This window comes from Rhinoderma darwinii, chromosome 12, assembly GCF_050947455.1.
Source record: "Rhinoderma darwinii isolate aRhiDar2 chromosome 12, aRhiDar2.hap1, whole genome shotgun sequence".
NCBI lineage: Eukaryota > Metazoa > Chordata > Amphibia > Anura > Rhinodermatidae > Rhinoderma > Rhinoderma darwinii.
The window spans coordinates 35,850,444-35,872,922 of NC_134698.1; the positions used below are offsets into that span (position 1 = coordinate 35,850,444).

Genomic DNA, 22,479 nt, shown 5'->3' on the forward strand with positions numbered 1-22,479 from the left:
AAGCAGCACAGAATTGGCGATATGAGCATTCAAAAGAGGCCATCCAACCAGAGAGGCAAATGAGCACCACCCCGAAACACTGACCAAGTTTGAACAAATATTTCGGATTTACCCTAATCAGCAGGCATCAACTCCTCCATTCTCTTAATCCCGTTCATTTCAGTTACCCATTCCTGCAAAGAAGGCACATTAATGGACTTCCAATGACGTGGTATTACAGTTCTAGCTGCAGTCAGAAAATGCCTAAAGACGCCCTTTTTGAGGTGTTATAAATGTGGTAGATCAGAAAAAAGGACCAACGGCGCTGCTATAAATGATGTCCAAGCAAGAGGGAATGAATTGATTAATATTTATTTTCAAGAGACTGGGCTACGCGTTTCAACGCCGGACTAGCGTCTTCATCAGGCCAATACACATTGTGCGATACACGCACGTTTAAATACACAAGTGAAATGAGAACTAATTAGCTTTCAACATGAAAAGGAGGGAAAAAAAAGAACCGCCAATACGGGCGGGTCAGGGGTCAGACGATACAAATTACATAACGTCTTTTGCGTAACACAGATACCACAAAAATTATATATTTTTACAACAATAAAAACATATACATAAGAATACACATGAATAACACATGAATAATTAAGATAAAAGACAATTCAAAAAACCCAACAATGGCATGTTTAGAAGATATATGCTGTAAAAAACAAATAAGATTATTTGTATTATTAAACTCACATTACGCACGCTGAAAGTAGATGCGAGGAAAAAAGGAAATACACGAGATGTGTTCTAAAAAGAGGGATTACCGCAATACCCAAAGGAATTGCATAGCGTCCCTAAGTAACTAGGTAACGCAAAAACTACGGTGGCCGAGTTGGGACATTTGGAATAATGAACCGCATAATGGAACGCAAAGCTAACCTGACACAATCACAAGGGCAATGAGCCGCAGGTGAAACGCAAAAACCCCACAGACAACGCCGGAAAGAAACCCACAACGAACGGAAACGAGGGCTAGGGGCATGACACAACTCGAATGCATCCAAACAATAGCACCTACCGATACTGACGGTAAAAAAGTTAAATCCAGTGAGCATAATTTAAATTTTATTACGTCTTTTAATAAAGGTAGCAAACACATTAGGTCAATTTTTATGAAACATTGGCATATTTTAACTAGTGATCCTTTTCTAAAACCATTGCTTCCAGTAAAACAGTTAATAACGTTTCGAAGATCAAAAACACTGAGGAACCTATTAGCACCTAGTAAACTGTCTAATAATAAAAAGAAAACTTTAGATCCTCTAATAGGAAAAAAGGGGTCATTCTCCTGTGGGCATAAGAGATGCCTTTGTTGTGATAATATCTCTAATAAAGTTATGGAATTTTCCTCATTTAAAACTAGTGCAAAATTTCCCATTAAAAATCATCTAGACTGTGGTAGCTCTTATGTGGTCTATTTATTACACTGTGCATGCAATTTACAATATGTGGGTCGGACCACCCAAACATTGAGAAATCGGGTTAATAAACATCGTTTTAATGTTTGGCAGGGTTTCCAAAGCATAGTGTGTCCCGCCATTGTGCACTCAAACATAAGTGTAATTTTGAAAATATAGTCGTGACACCAATTGAACAAATTCCAGTGGATGTGCCCAATAGGCTGAAACAAAGAGAAAATTTCTGGATTTTTAAACTTGAGACTTTACACCCTGGTGGTCTAAATGACCTTACTGAAACGTCATTAGAATAATAAATGTCCGCATATCATATGGATATGTGCGATTTCCCATATTATTTATTATTAATTATTTATAATTTATTATTAAGTATTTATTTAATATCCACATACACGTTATCTGGAATATATACGTTCTTGTCCCTTTCTTCCTACATGCATCCTTTTTACATAAAGAAAGAAATCTTACTGTAAATGTAATAATTTTATTGTAATTTCACATTTACATATATCTATAATTTACAAGTATCACAGTTGTTATCAAGTTCTTTCCAACTCACAATTTTGTAGTAATTTCGTTTCCGTTCGTTGTGGGTTTCTTTCCGGCGTTGTCTGTGGGGTTTTTGCGTTTCACCTGCGGCTCATTGCCCTTGTGATTGTGTCAGGTTAGCTTTGCGTTCCATTATGCGGTTCATTATTCCAAATGTCCCAACTCGGCCACCGTAGTTTTTGCGTTACCTAGTTACTTAGGGACGCTATGCAATTCCTTTGGGTATTGCGGTAATCCCTCTTTTTAGAACACATCTCGTGTATTTCCTTTTTTCCTCGCATCTACTTTCAGCGTGCGTAATGTGAGTTTAATAATACAAATAATCTTATTTGTTTTTTACAGCATATATCTTCTAAACATGCCATTGTTGGGTTTTTTGAATTGTCTTTTATCTTAATTATTCATGTGTTATTCATGTGTATTCTTATGTATATGTTTTTATTGTTGTAAAAATATATAATTTTTGTGGTATCTGTGTTACGCAAAAGACGCTTATGTAATTTGTATCGTCTGACCCCTGACCCGCCCGTATTGGCGGTTCTTTTTTTTCCCTCCTTTTCATGTTGAAAGCTAATTAGTTCTCATTTCACTTGTGTATTTAAACGTGCGTGTATCGCACAATGTGTATTGGCCTGATGAAGACGCTAGTCCGGCGTTGAAATGCGTAGCCCATTCTCTTGAAAATAAATATTAATCAATTCATTCCCTCTTGCTTGGACATCATTTATAGCAGCGCCGTTGGTCCTTTTTTCTGATCTACCACATTTATATCACTTTGACAGCAAAATGGTTTTCCTTGTGCACGGACCTGGCTGCAGCTTCTTGCTTGTGTGATACTTATGGTATCCATTATCTAAGGTGAGCAATTTTCGTGGTTTATTATTGCTCACTTCTACTCCCTCGCTTTTATTGCACTATGTGGCGCCGTGTCTCCTTTTATCTTTTTATTTAGTGCTTTTTGAGGTGTGGGAGTGATCCAGGAACCATGGAAAGCAATCCAATAGAAGGAGAAGTAGGAACATCAGTGTCAAAAAGCTTGTTTCCGAGATCAACATTTTTTCCCCAAAAGGGGTGGAGCTTAGGGCAATCCCACCAAATGTGCAACATAGTTCCAGGAGCCTCCCCACACCTGCAACAATCAGTATAGACATCAGGAAATATCCTATGTAAAAAGGAAGGGCAACGGTACCATCTTGTAAGAATTTTATAATTTTTCTCCTGAACAAAACAGGAAGTCGGCAATTTATGGGCCAAGAGGAAAGAAGTCCACCAATCCTCCTCAGTGTTGAACCCCCATTTCCTCATCCCCAGCCGTGTTGAACGCCAACTGAGAATAAGAATAACCAGATTGGAGGTTCCCATGTAGATAGGACAGTATATGAGAAGGAGCCGAAGACAAGGACAGATAATGTTCCAAAGGAGTCTTATCCTGTAGCAGCGCAAGACAATCATCCATGGAAGAGAGATATGACCGCAACTGAAAATAAGACCACCACATTGATCGTCTCCCCGGGCAGGCCTCAGAGATAGAAGCAAGCGACAAAATTGCACCATCAGGTGTAAGGGTCTGAGCCAAGTATCCTCCGTCCTGTCTCCCCAACAGAGGAATGTGTCCACACCCACCGACGGAGAGAAGGAAGGGTTATCAAAAAGAGGAGTCAAAGGACCCGGATGGTGAGCAAGGTCCAGAGCACCAATAATCCGTTCCCAAACTACAAGAAACTGACGTGTGAGGAAAGGCAGAGAAGACGTTGGTCGCTGTGAACCAGTCTACCATGACAAAGAGAACAATGCAAGAGAGGACATACCTTTCTCAATGCGCACCCATTGCTTACCCGCATCTGAGCAAAACCAGTCCACCAATCTCATGAGGATCGCAGCTTGATCGTAACGTTTAAAGTCCGGCAAAGCCACCCCCCCCCCTCCAGTTTAGGCCGGCTAAGGACAGAAAATCTAATGCGAGGCTTAGAGGAGCCCCACACCAATTTGGTTATGGCCCTATGTAATGTCCTGAAAAAGACAGCAGGTACCACAATAGGGACAGTCTGAAATATGTACAAAAATTTTGGTAATATAGCCATTTTAACAGCGTTAATACGCCCAAACCACGACTTGCGCCCACTCCCATATGCCTCCAACTCTCGCAAGGTACGCTGTAGGACAGGTGTGTAATTCAGGGTAAAAAGATCTGACAAATGTGTAGGGATATGTATCCCCAAGTATTTTAAAGACGTGGACTGCCACTTAAACGGGAAATCCCGAGCGAGATGAGCAGCAAGAGGAGCGTCTAGAGATATATTCAACGCCTACGATTTAGAGTAATTGACTTTAAAATTACTCAAGTGACCAAATCACTCAAACTCCCCAGTCAAACATGGCAAGGAAATCATAGGATTCGTGATGTACACGAGAAGATCATCAGCATAGAGTGCTAACTTGTGATGCCGTACACCAACACAAATGGCATTAATGCTAGGGTTATTCCGCAGTGCCACAGCCAGGTGCTCCATGACCAAAACATACAACAGAGGCGAGAGTGGACACCCTTGTCTCGTACCATTAGTAACAGGCAGAGAGGCAGACAAAAGACCATAAACTCGAACTCGAGCTGTAGGCCTGTGATATAGTGCCATAATCTTATCCACCATGTTAGAGCCAAGTCCAACCTGAGTCAAGACACTACAGAGAAACACCCAGTGCACCCTATCAAAAGCCTTTTTGGCATCAACAGAAAGTATACACATCGGTATATTGCGTGTCTGGCAATATGATGTTAAAAGAAGGGTCTTGTTAGTATTATCCCGGGCTTCTCTAACACGTACAAAACCCACCTGGTCATACATGACCAAGTCAGGCAATAACGGAGAGAGGCGAGAGGCAATCAGTTTCGCAAAGAGTTTCACATCCACATCAACGAAATGGACCTAAAGTTTGCGCATGTCATTGGATCCTTACCCAGTTTTGGTAGAAGGGTAATATGAGCCTCAAGAGACTGAAGCGCAAAGGGACAATAGGAAGACACGGAATTAAAGACTTTTGTCAAAAATGGAGCAAGTTGATCCTTTAATGTCTTATAAAATCTATTGTTAAACCCATCAGGTCCCGGACTTTTGCCCAAAAAATCTTCCTCAAGTCGCAAGGCGTCCCCAGCCCCCAAAGACGGCAAAGCAGTGTCTTGTATATAACGATCAAAGGCATCTAATCGACTGTACATATTATGTAAGGGAGAGGAATAAGTATACTCTCGTACCTGAGGATGGAGAATCCGCCACACGTCAATCAATTGCATGGAGTGCATCGTAGTCTTCAAGGCCGCAAATTGTGTCCTAGGAACAGCAGACCTGCCCGAGGAGGTGTCAAGTCTGGAATCGAATGTCAAATTGAAATCACCTCCCACAATTAAAACACCCTTTGAAAACTCCTCTAGTTTTTTTTTAGAAACAATCGACACACCCGAGCCTGATTAGGAAGGTATAAATTAGCCAGAGTGAAGATCTTATTCCTAATGGACAACTTAAGAAAGACATACCGACCATCTGGGTCAACAAGGACATCTATGGTCTTATGAGAAAGCGATTTGTGTATACAAATACTAGCACCCTTTGACTTGGATTCCGGGTTGGCACTGTGAAACCAAACTGGATAATAGCGATTAGTAAACTGTGGTGTATGGCCCACCTGAAAATGAGTCTCTTGTGAGAACAAGTTATGTACCCGCTCTTTGTGCATGTTATACAGTACCTGTGAGCATTTTTCAGGGACATTAAGCTCTCTAACATTAAAGGTAAAGACTTTCAACTGTGCCATCTCCACCGCACTCAGGATAATAAAGCCAATAATATGAACTAAAGCAGCGAAGACAAAGACAAGACAAACAAGGAAGGGAAAACACGACAACAAAGACAAACAAACAGGTGAAACTATCACCCACTCCTTAATCTAATCAAGGAGAAACAATCCAATATACACTGGATACAACCAGTGAATCCCTAAGAGGAGAAGTGTCAGGACAAGGTCTAGCCAGCGCCCCATACCCCCCAACCCAACAATAATATGAAACATAGCTGAATATATGTAATAAAATAATAAAAAAAAAAAAAAAGTTATTTGGAATTATATCATAAGACAAATTACATATGGCATGGTCAGGAACATAAAGAAACCCCAATAAAGAACCATCCTAAATACATTCATTGCCAGCATAAATGTAAATACAGGCAAATAAAATCAGAAAATAAACATTCACGTTATAGCAAATCCTACAGCCCATCAGCAGTAACCAAGCACCAGAATTCATGAATCAACATTATTCCTTAGCCCATTCAGCCCTTTTTAGCCTCTAAATTAGCTTCAATCATTAACCTTAGTTTGTCATTTAAATATCCTAATCTTTATAGTCACATGACTATTTGTAAACGGATTTCCCTAAACTAAACAAGCTTTTCCGATTATTTTCTGAGACCATTTTATTTTCCTGGGTTACTCTGAGGACCGATGTAGGTCAGCTCTATCGGCACCTCTGTACCATGCACACAACATTTGTCCCGTTCTGATATTCCCCTTTTCCCCACCCCTCTGCCATTCATTCATCTGCCATACTCCCTGTTCTCATACATGGACTTACTCCATGTATCCTCTCCAATACAGACCCGCAGCGCCTGTGTAGGTGGTGCGGACCTGATGTACGAGAGGTAGACTGAGGTCACGTCACAGCCAATGATTGGCTGTCACGTCACAACTAGCGGCGGGCCCATCAGTTCCCCTCACTACACATCTCCGGGCAGCACTAGACCGCAGCTTGTAGACGTCTCAACATCTCCAGGACTGAGATCGTGGGTAGATCGCTCTGGGTGGTCTGTGGCGTTGGTCCTCGGCGCGACCGCTCGCTTAGCTGTTGCATGAGCTAGATTTATGCTCAGCGTGCTCGCGGTCGCGGTGAAGATCAACATGTCACATTAGACACACGCCCCCTTGATACGTCACAGGGGGGCGTGGTAGGTAGGGCGGGCATTTGGGGAGTAATCGGACATAAAAAGCAGGGAATCCCTCAGTATAGTGGCGGTACACGCCAGGAATAGGCATTCTTTCTTTACCTCCTATCAGGAAGGTTTAACTCCTTGCCATTGCAAGGATGTTCTAATTACAGGATACCTTTTGCCACTGCAAACTTGCTCCAATTGTTGAGCATCTCTCCTCACACGAGTTGACAGCTATATTTTGAGCAGCAGACTCTGAATCTGGACGCAGCTGCCTTCTCGATCTAACATGCTCTAATCAGTGAGTACTCCTCTTCACACGAATTGACAGCCATATTTAAAGCGGCAAACTCTGAATTTGGACGCTGCTGCTTCCTTGACCTATCTCCCCTGAGGAATTGCTTGGTCAGCAAGAAACGCGTTGGGAGAACTTTTTATCATTCTCTACTATTCAGGAGAGGACACACCATTTCCTTTGGACACATCCATGTAGAGGACTACTGCCCGAAAAACACGGGGTAGGAGGGCAATTGCCCCATTTCTTTTACATTACCTATAAATGTGATCCGAGGAATAAGAGCGAAATTGGAAATAATACCCTGAAAGTAGATACCATAACATCACATCAAAATTAGGAAACCTTACAAAGGCGGACTGATCTATTGCTGTCATCAGAAATTCTGATATCAATATAAATTATTGAAAATAAATGAGAATTTGTATGCAGTATTGGCAGATATGATCCTCATATTTTTTATATATGTCTGTTACGTACATTTTAATGAATTCAGTAAAAGTTATATTTTATTACTCCTGATCTACTCTTTCTTTATCCTAATACTACGGAGAACGAATCTATCTCTATCCAGGTGGGGGATATATAATACCACGAAAATTCAAATCCAACCACCAGGAAGTGGCCAACATTCCAGTAAGAAAGTATCCACCTAGAACAAAAAAGGAAAAGAAACAGACGACAATCTCTACAGATGAACAGAGCAGACGACATCCTCATATGATTAACACAAAAATAAAGTTCCAACAGCAGACCGCAGAGCAGACATCAGGAAGGAATCACACCGGATCAGCATTACGACCACCATGACGCCCCATAGGGGATGCTGAGGGGCGAACACACCTGCGTGATCGTGGAGGAGGAACATAAGGCCATTCAGGAATAGAAACTCGAGGCAAATGGAGAGCAGCACAAAAATCTGAAATATCCCCCGGGTCTCTAACAATCAGCAACACTCCATCTTTGCGAACCTGCAACTGAAAGGGGTGACCACACGTGTAAGAAATCTCATGCTCTCTCAGCATATCCAGTAAAGGACGCAGCACTCTGCGTTTGTCCAAAGTCATCCTAGACAAGTCAGAAAGTAGGTGAATCTTGACGCCATTCAATAACACGTCACCTTTATCACGAGCCTTCCTCATAATCTGTTCTTTGAGAGAGAAGAAATGAACACGGCATAGAACATCTCTAGGTCTGTCAGGGTCCGGATTACTAGGACCAAGAGTTCTGTGAGCTCTTTCCAATTCCAGAGGATCACCAGCAGGGCGCTCCAGTTTTGAATTTTTGTCCCACTAGGGGACTTGTAGGCCTGCAACACAGATCTCCATACTAATGCACTGCACTACCTACATAGTACAATGTATTAGAGCTGTCAGTGTGACACTGTCAGCATGCCTATGAGTAACCGCCCGAGACGGGTCCCCATAGGCTTCCATACTTGGCAGAGCTAAAGGCCGTTGTTAGGCCTCCGGTTGCCATATTAACCATCAGCACCCCAGCGATTGTGTCACTGGGGTGCCATTCTGCTGAAAAACACTGCTATTGAGCGCGGCATCTGAGGGGTTAATCGGCCGGATCTGAATCTAGCTCCGGTCCTGGCTGATAAAGCAGGATATCAGTTGAAGTACACAGCTGCCACTCGGCGGTGATGGTCCAGGCTCAGCTATCTACATAGACCATTCTGGGGAGAATATACCCTTTGCAAGGCTAAAAATATTAATGTAGATATATCAACATTATGTACATCCTATACGTGTGAAATGAATTTAGGGGCTCCTTAACCTGTCCCCAGCGGATAATTCTTCTCCTGCCTGCCAACTGAACAAAAGTCCTCGCTGGAGGGATGTCTCTAACCTGCAACGGATTGGCAGTGACAATGGAGGACGGGTCTATGATACTTTGGAGGGACTCCCCCGTGTCATCCGTCTCAAATTACCAGGACAGGGCATCGGCCCTCACATTCTTGTCAGCGGGACGGTAGTGGAGCACAAATTGGAAACGGGTGAATAACAGCGACGACCTGGCTTGACGGGGGTTTAGTCGTTGAGCCGACTGAAGATAGGTGAGGTTCTTGTGGTTGGTGTAGATCAGGATGGGGTGAGCTGCACCCTCTAGCAGATGTCTCTATTCCTCCAAAGCCAATTTGATGGCCAGTAGCTCCCGATCCCCAATAGAGAAGTTGCGCTCTGCAGAGGAAAAAAGTCTTGAGTAATAGCCACATACTACTGCTTTTCCTTTGGAATTCCTCTGGAACAGAAGTGCACCTGCACCAACAGAAGAAGCATCCACCTCCAATGAGAACTGCCGAGACACGTCAGGATGATGGAGGATCGTGGCTGAAGTGATGGCTTTCTTGACGCTAATAAATGCAGATTCTGCCTCTGGAGTCCACACCTTGCCGTTCATACCCTTCTTGGTAAGGGTGGAGATGGGAGCCATCAGTGATGAGAAGTTTGGGATAAACTGCCTGTAGAAGTTGGCGAATCCCAAAAAACGCTGTATGGACCTCAGGCCTTGAAGACGTGGCCATTCCAGAATGGACTTTACTTTCTCAGGATCCATCTTGAGACCTTGATCCAAGATGCTGTAGCCCAGGAAGGGCAGAGAATTATTTTCAAAGACGCACTTCATCACCTTGACGGATTCGGATCATATTATAATCCCCACGCAAGTCTAATTTTGAATCCTGGCTCCACGTATACGGTCAAACAGTTCGGATATAAGTGGAAACGGGTATTTGTTTTTGACCGTGATCTGGTTGAGACCACGGTAGTCAATGCAGGGTCAAAGAGATCAGTCTTTCCTTTTAACGAAGAAGAACAAAGCCCCGGCCGGGGAGGAAGACGTTCGTAAAGGAACCACTCTCCAATTCTCCTTGATATAGACTGACATGGATTGAGTCTCCGGCAAGGAGAAAGGATATACCCGTCCACGGGGAAGAGAGACTTTTGGAACCAGTTCAATGGGGCAGTCATAAGTCCGATGTGGGGGCAGCGTCTCAGCCTCCCTCTTGCTTAAGACATCCGCAAACTGAGCGAAATGAGGGGGTAATCCTGCCAATGACTGAGGCAGAGGAGGCTGCACAGGATGGGTCTGCAACAGACAGCAATCGAGACATTTGGGGCCTCATTGAAGAACCTCTCCGGAATTCCAGTCCAGGACTGGGGTATGTAGTCGAAGCCAAGGCAGACCCAGCAGAACAGGATTGATGACTTTGGGCAAAACAAGAAACAAAATCAGTTCTGAATGAAGAGCTCCAACTTGGAGCTTCAGCGGCTTGGTCTCTGATACAATCAGATCGGGCAGAGGCAGTCCATTCACCGAGGCAACAGCCAAAGATGTCTCCAGAGGAACTGTGGGCAACTGTAGACGATCCACTAGATCCTATTGGATGAAGTTTGCCGCGGACCTGGAGTCCAGATAGACAGAAACCCAGTGCGTCTTCTCGCCGGACACTATGGTCACAGGAATGGTCAGCTTGGAATTTAATCTTTTATTTGGTACCATTCCGCCAAGGGGTTGTCTCTCCAACCAATACTAGGCACTGGGGTCTCTCTGGCCTCTGGGGACACAAATGCACAACATGGCCTCCGAGGCCGCAATACAGTTAAAGTCCTGAAGTACGTCTGCGTTGTCTCTCCTGGGTAGACAATTTGGCCCGGTCCATCTGCATGGGTTACACTGGTGGAACGACTGAAGAGGACAGTAGGGATTGCTGGAAAGTAGAAGCCAGCCTAGGAAATCCCCTTTCCCAGATAACCTCTTGGGAACGCTCCCGGATCCTCATGTCAACCAGGGTGGCTAGTAGGATGAGATCGTCCAGGGTAGGTGGCAGATTGCGAGCGGCCAGCTCATCTTTAATCCCAGAAGACAGTCCCAACCAGAATGTGGCCACCAAGGCCTCGTTGTTCCAGGTTAGTTCAGCAGCCAGGGAACGAAACTGAATGGCATACTCGTCCACGTAGAGGTCTCCCTGGTGTAGGGTCAGAAGGGATGCAGCAGCAGAAGAAACTCTCCCGGATTCTTCAAATATCAAACGGAAAGTCCGTAAAAAGCACAGCAAGTCACGAGTCTCTGGTCCCTGTTGTTCCCACAGAGGATTTGCCCATCCTAGGTCTTTGCCAGTAAGGAGAGAGAGATTCTGAAGGCAATCCTAGCCTCATCAGAGGAGAAGGCCCTGCCATGTAGTCCAAAGTTGATCTGGCACTGATTCAGAAATCCCCTTGTGTTTCTGTCATATCGAGGAGGTAGCGGCAGGAAGCATAGGGGATCGGCAATTGTACAGACAGGAGGTGCAGCAGGAGGAACAGCAGGAATATGGGCGGTGACGACTGTGGCTTGAGCAACCAGCCGATGTGCAATGGCATAAACCGACAGGAGGAGTTGGTCTTGCCGTAACTGAAGGTCTTGCATCTCTGCCAGCATGGCTTGTGTGGTCAAGGTCTCAGGGGTTGACCAGCAGGGTCTATGGCCTGAGCGTACTGTCATGGTATGTGGACCCACTAGGCCGCAGCGCTGTAGCAGGTAGGCAGCTGGCCAAGCAACAGAGCACCCAATCAATACAAAGTCAGCAGGTGCAGCAGGTTGCGCCAGATGTAGCGGATCACACTGGACATGGAAGATGACACTGGACGTGGCAGACGGCAGCAGATGCAGTGGGACGCGACTCCAACACTAACAGGCTCAGGAACAAGAACACAGCATGGGATACAGGTAACAGGGCACGGGTAATAACAGGAACGGAATAACACTAAGGGACCATTTGCAAGACTAACATGGGAATACTAATAACACTCCGGTAATGAGCAAGGACACAGTGGACCGGAGCGGAAGTGAGCGCTGGCATCTCCTGGGAAGGGAATGCGAGCCAGCTCTCACAGATCCATGGCAGCGTCCGCCGGAGGGGTGAGTAAACCCGACGGTCCGTGGCCATGGACGCTACAACCACCATACGCTTACTGAATAATACCACCATACACTGACTGAATAATACCACCTTACACTGACTGAATAATGTCACCATACACTGTCTGCTTAATACCAGCATGCACTGACTGAATAATGCCACCATACAGTGACGGAATACCACTATACCATAACTGAATAATACCACCGTACACTGACTGAATTATACCACCATACACTGACCGAATAATACCACCATAGAGTGAATGAATAATACCACCATAGAGTGACTGAAAAATACCACCATAGAGTGACTGAATAATACCACCATAGAGTGACTGAATACCACCATAGAGTGACTGAATAATACCACCATAGTGACTGAATAATACCGCCATACAGTGACTGAATAATACCGCCATACACTGACTGAATAATACCACCATACACTGACTGAATAATACCACCATACAGTGACTGAATAATACCACTATACATTGACTAGATAACACTATGGGAACAAAAAAGTTATGCGCAACTTTGCGAACATTTCAAAATGTCTGATAGGGTAATAATGAAGTTGATGCGCATGTCGGCCAAATTACAAAATTCTAGCCTTATAGCCAAGTCTGCCTCCCACACAAGCAAAGTATTACTAAGCCCCGTTCCGCCACACATTTTATGTAGGATGTATTTACACGTTGCGTTTATATTTTTCTGCAATTTTACACAAAATTAAATGCAGCAAAAACTGCAATATGGCTGCAACACGTGAATATACTCTTAAGGTAGGAAAACACACAGCGTAAACACTGCATGCATATTTTCCACAACAGATTTAATTGCGGAAAATTCACAACAATACAGTAGCAGCAGAGTGGATGAGATTTCATCCCTACACAGAAACCGATCAGAAACGCTGCTATTCCGCCACAAAAATCTCAAATGAGAAAAAATATATACTTATACTTACTCCCGACTGTAGTCATGGTAATGCGTTATTGTGTTCTGTGCGCAGCCCGGCCTCCTGGGATGACGATTCATCCCATGTGACTGCTGCAGTCAATCAAAGGCTGCAGCGGTCACATGGACTACAGCATCATCCCAGGATGTCGGGCTGCGCTCTGAACAGAGGGACACGTCGCTATGACTACGACCAAGAGTAAGTATAGATTTTTATTTCTGCAGTCTTTCCACAGTGGACATGCCGCTCGAAAAACTGCAGCAAAATTTTGTGCGGCTTTTCAGGTGGTATTCCCTGTGGTTTCCAGGGCGGATACTCTGTGTAGTTTTATGCAGTGTATCCGCCCTGTGTGTTCCTACCCTTATAATCAGGTTGGTTTCCCACACAAAATTTATCTCTAAAGAATCCTTTCTCCCACATACATAACATTTGCAGCCAAGTTCCCCTCCCCCACATATGATTTATAATAAGCTCTTTCACCACAAAATAAATTATACAGATGTCCCCCTCCCCAATAAAATGGATTTATAAAGAATCCCCCAAACTCCTAAAGCATTTAGATCAATGTCCCTCCCCACAAAATTGATCTATACAAAAGCCCCAATCCTCTTATAGATATAATTTTATAGTTCCCTCTTCCCTCACACAGCACATAATTTAACAAAGTTTACACTAAAGCTGCTACTCTTACAAGAGTCCTGAGGTCCGTGGAAGGGTCTTACTGTGGCAGCAGCAGAGGAGGGAGGAGAGCTGCAGGAGGTGGTGTAGGCGCTGTCTCTGTGTGCAGGACAGACTTGCTGCTGTGCTGATTGGTGGAGCAGACAGAAGCCCCTACTGCTCCACCAATCAGCGCTCACTTCTCACTGCAGAGGAGAGAAAAGAAGAATTCTCCTCTCTGTCGTGCGGCCCGTACGTGAACCCCCTCCCCCATATTTACTTGTCAGTCCAGTGTACAGAAAGTGAAGGGGTTGTAAACGTAAATATTTTTGTATCAAATGTTTATTGTTCACATTTGGCGTCGCCCCCCGCAAGGAGCCACCCTAGGCACTGGACTAGTAGTAAATACGGCCCTGAATATATGTTGCAATGGGAAGAAGACCTACAAAATTAGCTTTCGATAGAGGAATGGGCAAAGGCCATAAAGTACACTTGCACCAACACTAAATGTATACACCATCTTTTAATAGTTAAAAAGATTCATTTTTGGTTACACCTACATCCAAAAAAATGTGCTCAGTTTAATAGAAATACATTAGGTTTGTGCTGGCGAGAATGTGGTAAGATAGGAGACTTGACACATGTGTGGTCGGGCTTTGAAAATATAAAGGCCTTTTGGTCCGAGGTGTCCAGTCTTATCAACCGAGTGACTGGAAAACAAGAGGATCTCAAAATGGAATTAAATTTAACTGTTAGGTTTCGTTCACATCTGCGTCCGGGTCCTGTCCTGACGTTCAGTCGGAGTTTCCGTAGGAACGGGACCATGACTGACACAAACGGAAACCATAGGTCAATAGCGTAGTCGACTACGCTATTGATTCAGTCAAAATGACGGAACCCTTGCACAACTGAGACAAACGGAAACCATTGGCACCGAATCCGTCACCATTGAAACCTATGGTTTCCGTTTGTGTCAGTCAGGGCTCTATTCTGAAAAAAAGCTCAGACAGAACGTCGGAATAGAGCCCTGACACAGATGTGAATGAAGCCTTAACTGTTTAACTGTTAAACAAATCTCCAAAGAAAACTAGATGTAGCTCGTAACCTAATTGTAACAAACTGGAAAACAAACACAACCCTCTGTAAGACAGAAGTATTAAATAATGTCAATATATGTTTACAGTATGAAAAAACACTCGGGTTAGACTGTGGACGTTAATGACATCTGTAGAGGCATTATTGCAGCCTCTGGATATGATGTAATTAGCTAGACCAAATATTCAGTTCACTATCTAAATATACTGGCCAAGGGACGCATCCCCACTATTATACACCTCTGTGGATGTGCATGAATGTGTGGATGTGTGTAATGTACTCCGTTCATATAGGTAAGTATGCATATGTACTTACTGTGGCAAATAATTTTAAAATTCTGGACATCACCATACAGCCCAGGGCCTATGTTACCCTTAATCAGCCCCTGGTTGCATTTGTAGCCCCACAGTGTTGCCGTTCATGGTCCTGGGAAAGTTTGGCGATAAGTCATTTTAGACATATAAGGGGACTTATCACTACTTAACTAGCCAAATTTGAATTCAGCCGTTTGGGGTACCAACTCTGCAGACACATAACAGAGGCCACACTTGGTACATACATATGCTCTATTAAACAAAAATGTTATTCTTTGGACCTTTTCAGAACACACTTTTTTTTCCCCCAAACAAGGTATAAAAATATATCGCTTAGGTACCTCATAGTTGTCTAAAAGTTATCCAAATATGTGTGCTTATGTGGAATGAGTCTCAAATTAATTTAGTGTTCTACATGGGGCAGAGTTTTTCCACACACAAATTTACTTGTGGTGCAGATTTTAAAATCTGCAGCATGTCAGTTTCAGTTGCGCATTTTCTCTTTTCAACAAGAGGGTTGAAATCCGAAACAAAGTCTGCATGCCCCTATCTATATGCTGATGTTGACGCTAAAAAAAAAAGAAATGAACATTGAGATGACATTTCCAGTGGCGTGGCATATGTTTAAATAATGTTCCATATCTTATTTTGGAAACCCTTAAAAAATAAAAAATGTATCCTTTTTTATGGGGGGGGGGGCAGGGCTAAACGTATGCTAGATGTTTGCATACTTTTCATCATCTACATTTTTTTTTTCCTGGTTTAAAACGACAAATCAAACACCAAGTCATACTGTGAAATGAGTGTTTGGAAATACTTAATTTTTGTGAAATGGCTGGGCTAACCTTTCTTGGTTGTTTTTCTTGTAACAGGAGTTTTCCGTGAGACAGATGAGGAACAAGATTTTGGGGACTTTCTGCTTCAAAATAAAGATTCTCCTTACAGGACAAAACATTTTACCTATGAGCCAAATGATTTCAATAGACTAGTAGAGGTGAATCGTTACAATGTGTTGAACAATGAACAACTGATTAAAGGTGCCCTGAAGGCGGCACTGGATCGAAGGAAAAATAAAACAACGTATCGCGGATTAAGAGAGAAAAAAAAAGCGAGAATTACTGCATAAACAAACTGTTTTCCCAATCTGCAGTTTCTAATGGGATGAATCAACATTCACTGGAAAACTAAAATTGTGATTATACAGCATTTTAATAGACTTGCTCAAGTTCCAAAGTTAACTTTATACCATGTGGATCTGGCACAGATTTTTAAACATTGACCTTTGCTTCTGTCTCCCCAAGAACACCAGTATCGGGCGACCCTGACCTTTTCTCCCTTCATAGGTGCTAAGGGGGCATTTAGACATTGTAGTTGAGATACGGTTCAAGCCACATTGAAAAACACTTCTTAAAACTGCATCGTTATAATAAGGTTGTGATAAAAAAAATGCAACCGCATAGAAAAATGCACCAAATTGTGGAAAATGCATTCAGTGTTTCCATGCGGTTTCTCGATGCGGTAAATATGTGAAGTGTTTCGATTATCTACACTTATCACCCATTCTAGATTCTGCATTCAGTCTGCTTTAGATATTTCCAGTTACCCAATGAGCTTTCCAAGAATAGTTAGTCTAACAAAAGCATTCATGTGTTTATATGGCCATATGTCGAAGCTGATTTAGTACGCCCTTACACTTGTTGTTAAATTTTGCTTTTTATTACGTTTGTCTGTTATTCTACTGGGAAATATTTTAAAATCCTACATATATGTAACCATGATTTTATAATATATATATATATATATGTGTGTGTGTATGTATATGTCTGTGCTTCCCTTTTCCCTGCCTGCAGGTCTCTTTATGTAAGTTGTTTTTTTATTAAACCAAAAAAGAAAAATCTTGATATAATATTATTTTATCAAAATATTTTTATTATTATTAGTAGTTTATTACACATAAATACAAAAATACAGATACAAAAATAACCCCCCTCCCAAGTATATACCATAGACAATTAAAATATCATAAAATATATATGCCAGGTGTTATATGATAGATGTTCAAAAAGATGTTAATATAATGATATCAATATTAGGTCCTCATACAGCAAAGCATGTACCCTAAAGTTAGATAGGAAAACATATATATGTATATACATGCAATAGCAACATCAGAACACTCGAGAACTGATGCGAATAGCGCTGCACTGACAGGTCTCTCCAGTCACAAAAGTATGATGATATAGGTAAAGCATAGAGTCCTAAGTCAATAAGAAGAGATAGACTACAAAAGGTAATAGAAAAGGACTATACCTGCAGAGGACATGATGAAAGTGGATTATACACCTGGACACCGAGCACCTCGACGCGCGTTTCGCAACCTTCGTCAGGAGGTGTGCTAACTACTCTAACAACCCGAGTTTAAATACTATGTACACAGAAGCAAATGGCCAATGATGTGCAGCAAGTCAACCACTCCCACCAAAGTCACCAGCGTTGCGCCGTCAAAACCATGACACACAACGATGCGTGTCAGCCGTGGGAGTAATACGGTTCAACCATGAGAATAAAGCGGGTCACGCCCATCGTTCCTACAAGTGACCATGCAACCCATACTGACCACGGACGGGTAGGCATAACAACGCCCAAACACATCATCGCCGGAATAGACCAGTATATAGATTTAGTCCATAAGATAAATCCTTAGATCAAACCGGAACCACCATGTCATACATAGATTTAAAGAGACTCACCCCAAGCAAAACCTAAGTACATGGTTATAGTAAATACCCTATACGTCCTCTAAGATACATCAGAGGGTAATTCATTAAGAATAAATATAAATAAAAAAAATATAATATATATAACAACCAGTAGTATCACTCACTCCACATATAACATTCACATATATATCACAAGATTTAGGTCATGTATACACCATACGAAGGTTATTATATTATAAAGAATAACATTATTCACTCAAATACGAATACATATATACACAGAAAAAAACAACAATCATCAAACAGCACATGTGAAATAAATAAGGAAAAATCGAGAGTGAATTGATACATATACTCATTACACAATCTCATAATGTGATGTATAAATAACATTACATAAATATAATTATGTGTACAAAAATATATATGTGAAAAATATATAAATATGTGAAAAAATATAAAAAATATTTTTATTATTATTAATTTCTCATAACTACAAAAATCATAAATATGAAAATTATATAATAAACAAGTAGATGTCAAGGCCAGAGCAAGCTAAGGCCTAGCGCGGGGCAGACACCAGGTGCACCACATGAGTGGGGGCCCTCCACTCAAGAAAGCACACCGGGTCCAACACCCACACGCCAGACCAATCATGCGATCGCCAAAAACAGTCTCCCGCAATCCCAAAAATCTAATATTTTTAGTGTATTATGTGTTATAAATATAGTAAAAAACGAATTAATAATATATATAAGGATCAGTAGGATAAAATTATACTGTATCTATTGTGTTAATAAATGTGTTCCAACCATGAAATAAACATGAAAAACATATAAAAATAATTATAAAAATGTGAATAATGCCAAAACCAGAAAAATATACACATATATACATACATACACATCCATATATACACATAGTCTGAATAAGATATCAACACTAAAATTAGGACATACATAAATCATAATTATAGTTACATAACCATCACAGTTTACGATTTATCATATTATACAACGATTAAAAGACGTTACAAAAGTGGGTGTCAACCCCACATATCAACAAATATCATACACATATAAATTCATAATGGTAGTTCTTCTCATCATCTCCAATGTCCTTGGACGTATAGTCGCTTGGTCATTCAATTCATCAAAGGCTCAATTCAGGTCAGAAGTAGTCATATTGGATCTAATTAAAGTAGTAGCAAAATATAAAAAGTTATTAAAAACATAGAACAATACTTACAAGAAGGATGCAAAGCTTTGAGATTCATTCAAACCTCTTGGAGACATAGTGTCCAAGATAACAATCCATTTAGTCTCCTTCCGTAGGAGCTCTCTGAAGGTATCACCGCCACGATTCCCCTGATAGATCCTATCAATCCCCTTAACCTTGAGTAACCTCCAGTTCCTGTCATGGTGGTCCCTAAAGTGCCTAGCCAACGGTTTATTTCGATCCCCAAAATATTCTTTGTGTTCCCCATTCGTGATCCCTTTTATGTCACGAATGTGTTCCATCACGCGTACTTTCAACTCCCTTGTGGTCATTCCCACATAGATCTTATTGCAGGGACATTGTGCGTGATAGATCACATTTCGGACATTGCAATTTACAAAATGTACTATATTGTACAATCTAGCCAAATCTGACCCCAAAAAGGACTTAGTTCTTTCCATTACTGGACAGGCACCACAGGACCCACAGGGTACATTGCCCCATCTGGGCCCCTTGGAGCCAAATATGTACCTGTTCATTGGAGGAACATAATGACTCCGAACTAGCATGTCCCGTAGATTTGGACTACGACGCGGAGTCATGGCTGGAGTATCGGTCAATATTTTGTTCAATCGTTTGTCTGTATGTAACACAGACCAATGTTTCTGAAAGATATCACGAATAGAGTTCCAATTCTTATTATATCTGGAGATAAATCTCACAGTGGTATTTTTTGGTTGTTTTATTTTGGGTTTAAGAAGATCACTTCTTTTCAGGGTCCTTACATACTCATATTCCTTTTTTAAATGGAAATTGTCATAGCCCCTCCTAATAAATCTTTCAGTTAAGTCTTTAGATCTATTTTCAAAGCAAGTATCTGAGGAACAAATACGTCTTGCACGTATAAATTGTCCCCGCGGAATAGCCTTGATCACATGTCTAGGATGTGAGGAGTCAGCCTTCAAATAGGAATTTACGGAGGTATCTTTCCTAAAAATGTCAGTAACCACCCGACCATCTGATGCAATAGAGATTTTAAGATCCAAAAATTCTATCTCAGATTGACTATATTTGCTGATAAGTTTAACATTCATGTCATTATTATTTAAATAATCAAGAAATGATATCAAGTCCCGTTCACAGCCCTGCCATACGAACAGCACATCATCTATGAACCGCCTCCATGAAATAACAGAGAGTTCATATGGGTTCAGTTCATCCAAAATCATTTGTCATTCCTAAAAACCCATAAAAAGGTTCGCATACGACGGGGCACAGGTAGCCCCCATAGCTGTACCGCGGTTCTGGAGATAGTACTTGTCCTTAAAGACAAAGAAATTGTGACAAAGTACAAACTCTAATAGCTCAAGGACAAGTTCCACAAGATCAGGTGCCAGATTCCCAGTCTGTAAAAAGAATTTGCATGCTCGCAGGCCGTGGCTGTGGTGAATACAAGTGTACAGGGACTCGACATCACTTGTGACCATATACATATCATGTTCAAATTTCAACCCCTCAAGGGATAACAAAATATCGTTGGAGTCACGGGTGTAAGAGGGAAGGGTCTCAACATGTGGTCTAAGATAAAAATCTATAAATCTACACGAAAATTCGCATAGACTTCCCATCCCGGAAATGATCGGTCGACCAGGAGGACATTGGACATCCTTATGGACTTTAGGTAGGAGGTATAAGGTAGGGATTTTTGTTTCATTCACCATCAATCCCTCTTATACCTCCTTGGTAATAATTCCATTTTTAAAAGCCCTCTCTAAGATTTCTTCGAGTTTACTCTTAAATAGAGAAGTGGGGTTATGATCCAAGACCCTATAGGTTTGTACATCATTAAGCTGTCTCATTGCTTCTTGTTCATACATGTCACTCGGCCATGCCACAATATTGCCCCCTTTGTCCGCAGGTTTAAATACAATGTCTTTCATGAGCTTGAGATCTTTCAGAGCCTTACGTTCACCTGGGCTCAAATTATCATTAAAATTGGTTTGTAAATTTCTCAAATCTATAACAACTAGTCGGACAAAAATATCAACCTGCGGACAAAGGGACAGGGATGGAAAAGTGGTAGATTTTTTCTTTGTACATGATGGAAAATTAGACCACGACCCATCCACCCCCTGACTTTCCTCTAACAGTGACTCCAATGTCATTAATGTCTCCCTTTCAATATCACTACTGGGAATAAATTGGTTTGGGTTAAAAAAAATTCGTTTTAGTAGCAATCTTCGTGCAAACAGATGTATGTCTTTTACAGCTTCAAAAAGGTCGAAATTGGCTACGGGACAAAATGTTAACCCCCTTCTTAAAACTGAGAGTTCATCATCAGTAAATTGTCGCTTAGAAAGATTAATTACCTCTAATGTTTCTTTGTCTTTTTCTTGATCTCTCTGACACCTCCGTATTTTCTTTTGCCGTACTGACTCAGATTATATATTTGGGGTTGTTCTATGGTTCCTTCCCGATCTGATACGGGGGTCTGTTTGTCTATAAAACGATCTCCTGGGATGCTTCTCACCGATGACACAGAGGAAGATCGTGATGAAGAATATGATCTTCCCAATTTTTGCCATTTATATACCGTATTGGCCTGATAGTCCGATATATCTCTTTTAAATTTATTCCCTTTATTGGCCTGTATTTCACTCTCCCACTTTTTGAATTCCTGATCTAATTCACTTTCAAAATCTTTCAGTGAACTATCTGTTAATTCACTTTTCAATTTCTCTTGGAGGATCTCTATCTCTGCTTCCACAGATTTCAGAGTGGCCACATCCAACCCAATTAGTAACTCTAAAAAGTTCCTGCAGCACAATTTACACGATTCTTCCCACTTTTATCTAAAGATCTGATCCTCAACGGGAAAGGAGGGGAAAATTTGGATTCTGAGGCCACGTGGAATTAGATCCTTCAACAGATAGTTCTCAAGTGTAGCCTTGTTCCACCACACCTTCGTGCGTTTTTTCAACAGGTGTTTTAGTGATACCTTAATCTCCTTCACATCGCCATTTGCATCCTCATGGGTTAAATTAGTACCATCAAAAATGGTTGCCACTTGTGTGACCCATGCCTGGTCACGTACTTTATAATCCATATAAAGTTTCTCTGCTCAGAAATATACAACAACAAAAACGTATTATAACCTATATATATATATATATATTTACTTAGCCAATATATCATACTCAAGATATCACATATCCATATTCATTAAACCAAAAAAGAAAAATCTTGATATAATATTATTTTATCAAAATATTTTTATTATTATTAGTAGTTTATTACACAGAAATACAAAAATACAGATACAAAAA

The 22,479-nt window shown here is 41.5% G+C and overlaps 1 protein-coding gene across 1 annotated transcript in view; it reads left to right on the forward strand.

Moving 5' to 3' along the window:
• The window catches only part of PLA2G4F (phospholipase A2 group IVF), a 632,963-nt gene extending 615,906 nt beyond the window's left edge, over positions 1 to 17,057 (forward strand). Inside the window, exon 20 of the mRNA XM_075844320.1 lies at positions 16,088 to 17,057. Within this exon, the coding sequence (XP_075700435.1) occupies positions 16,088 to 16,341 (254 nt within the window). The 3' untranslated portion in view covers positions 16,342 to 17,057. The remainder of the gene's footprint in view (positions 1 to 16,087) is intronic.
• Positions 17,058 to 22,479: the final 5,422 nt, after the last annotated feature.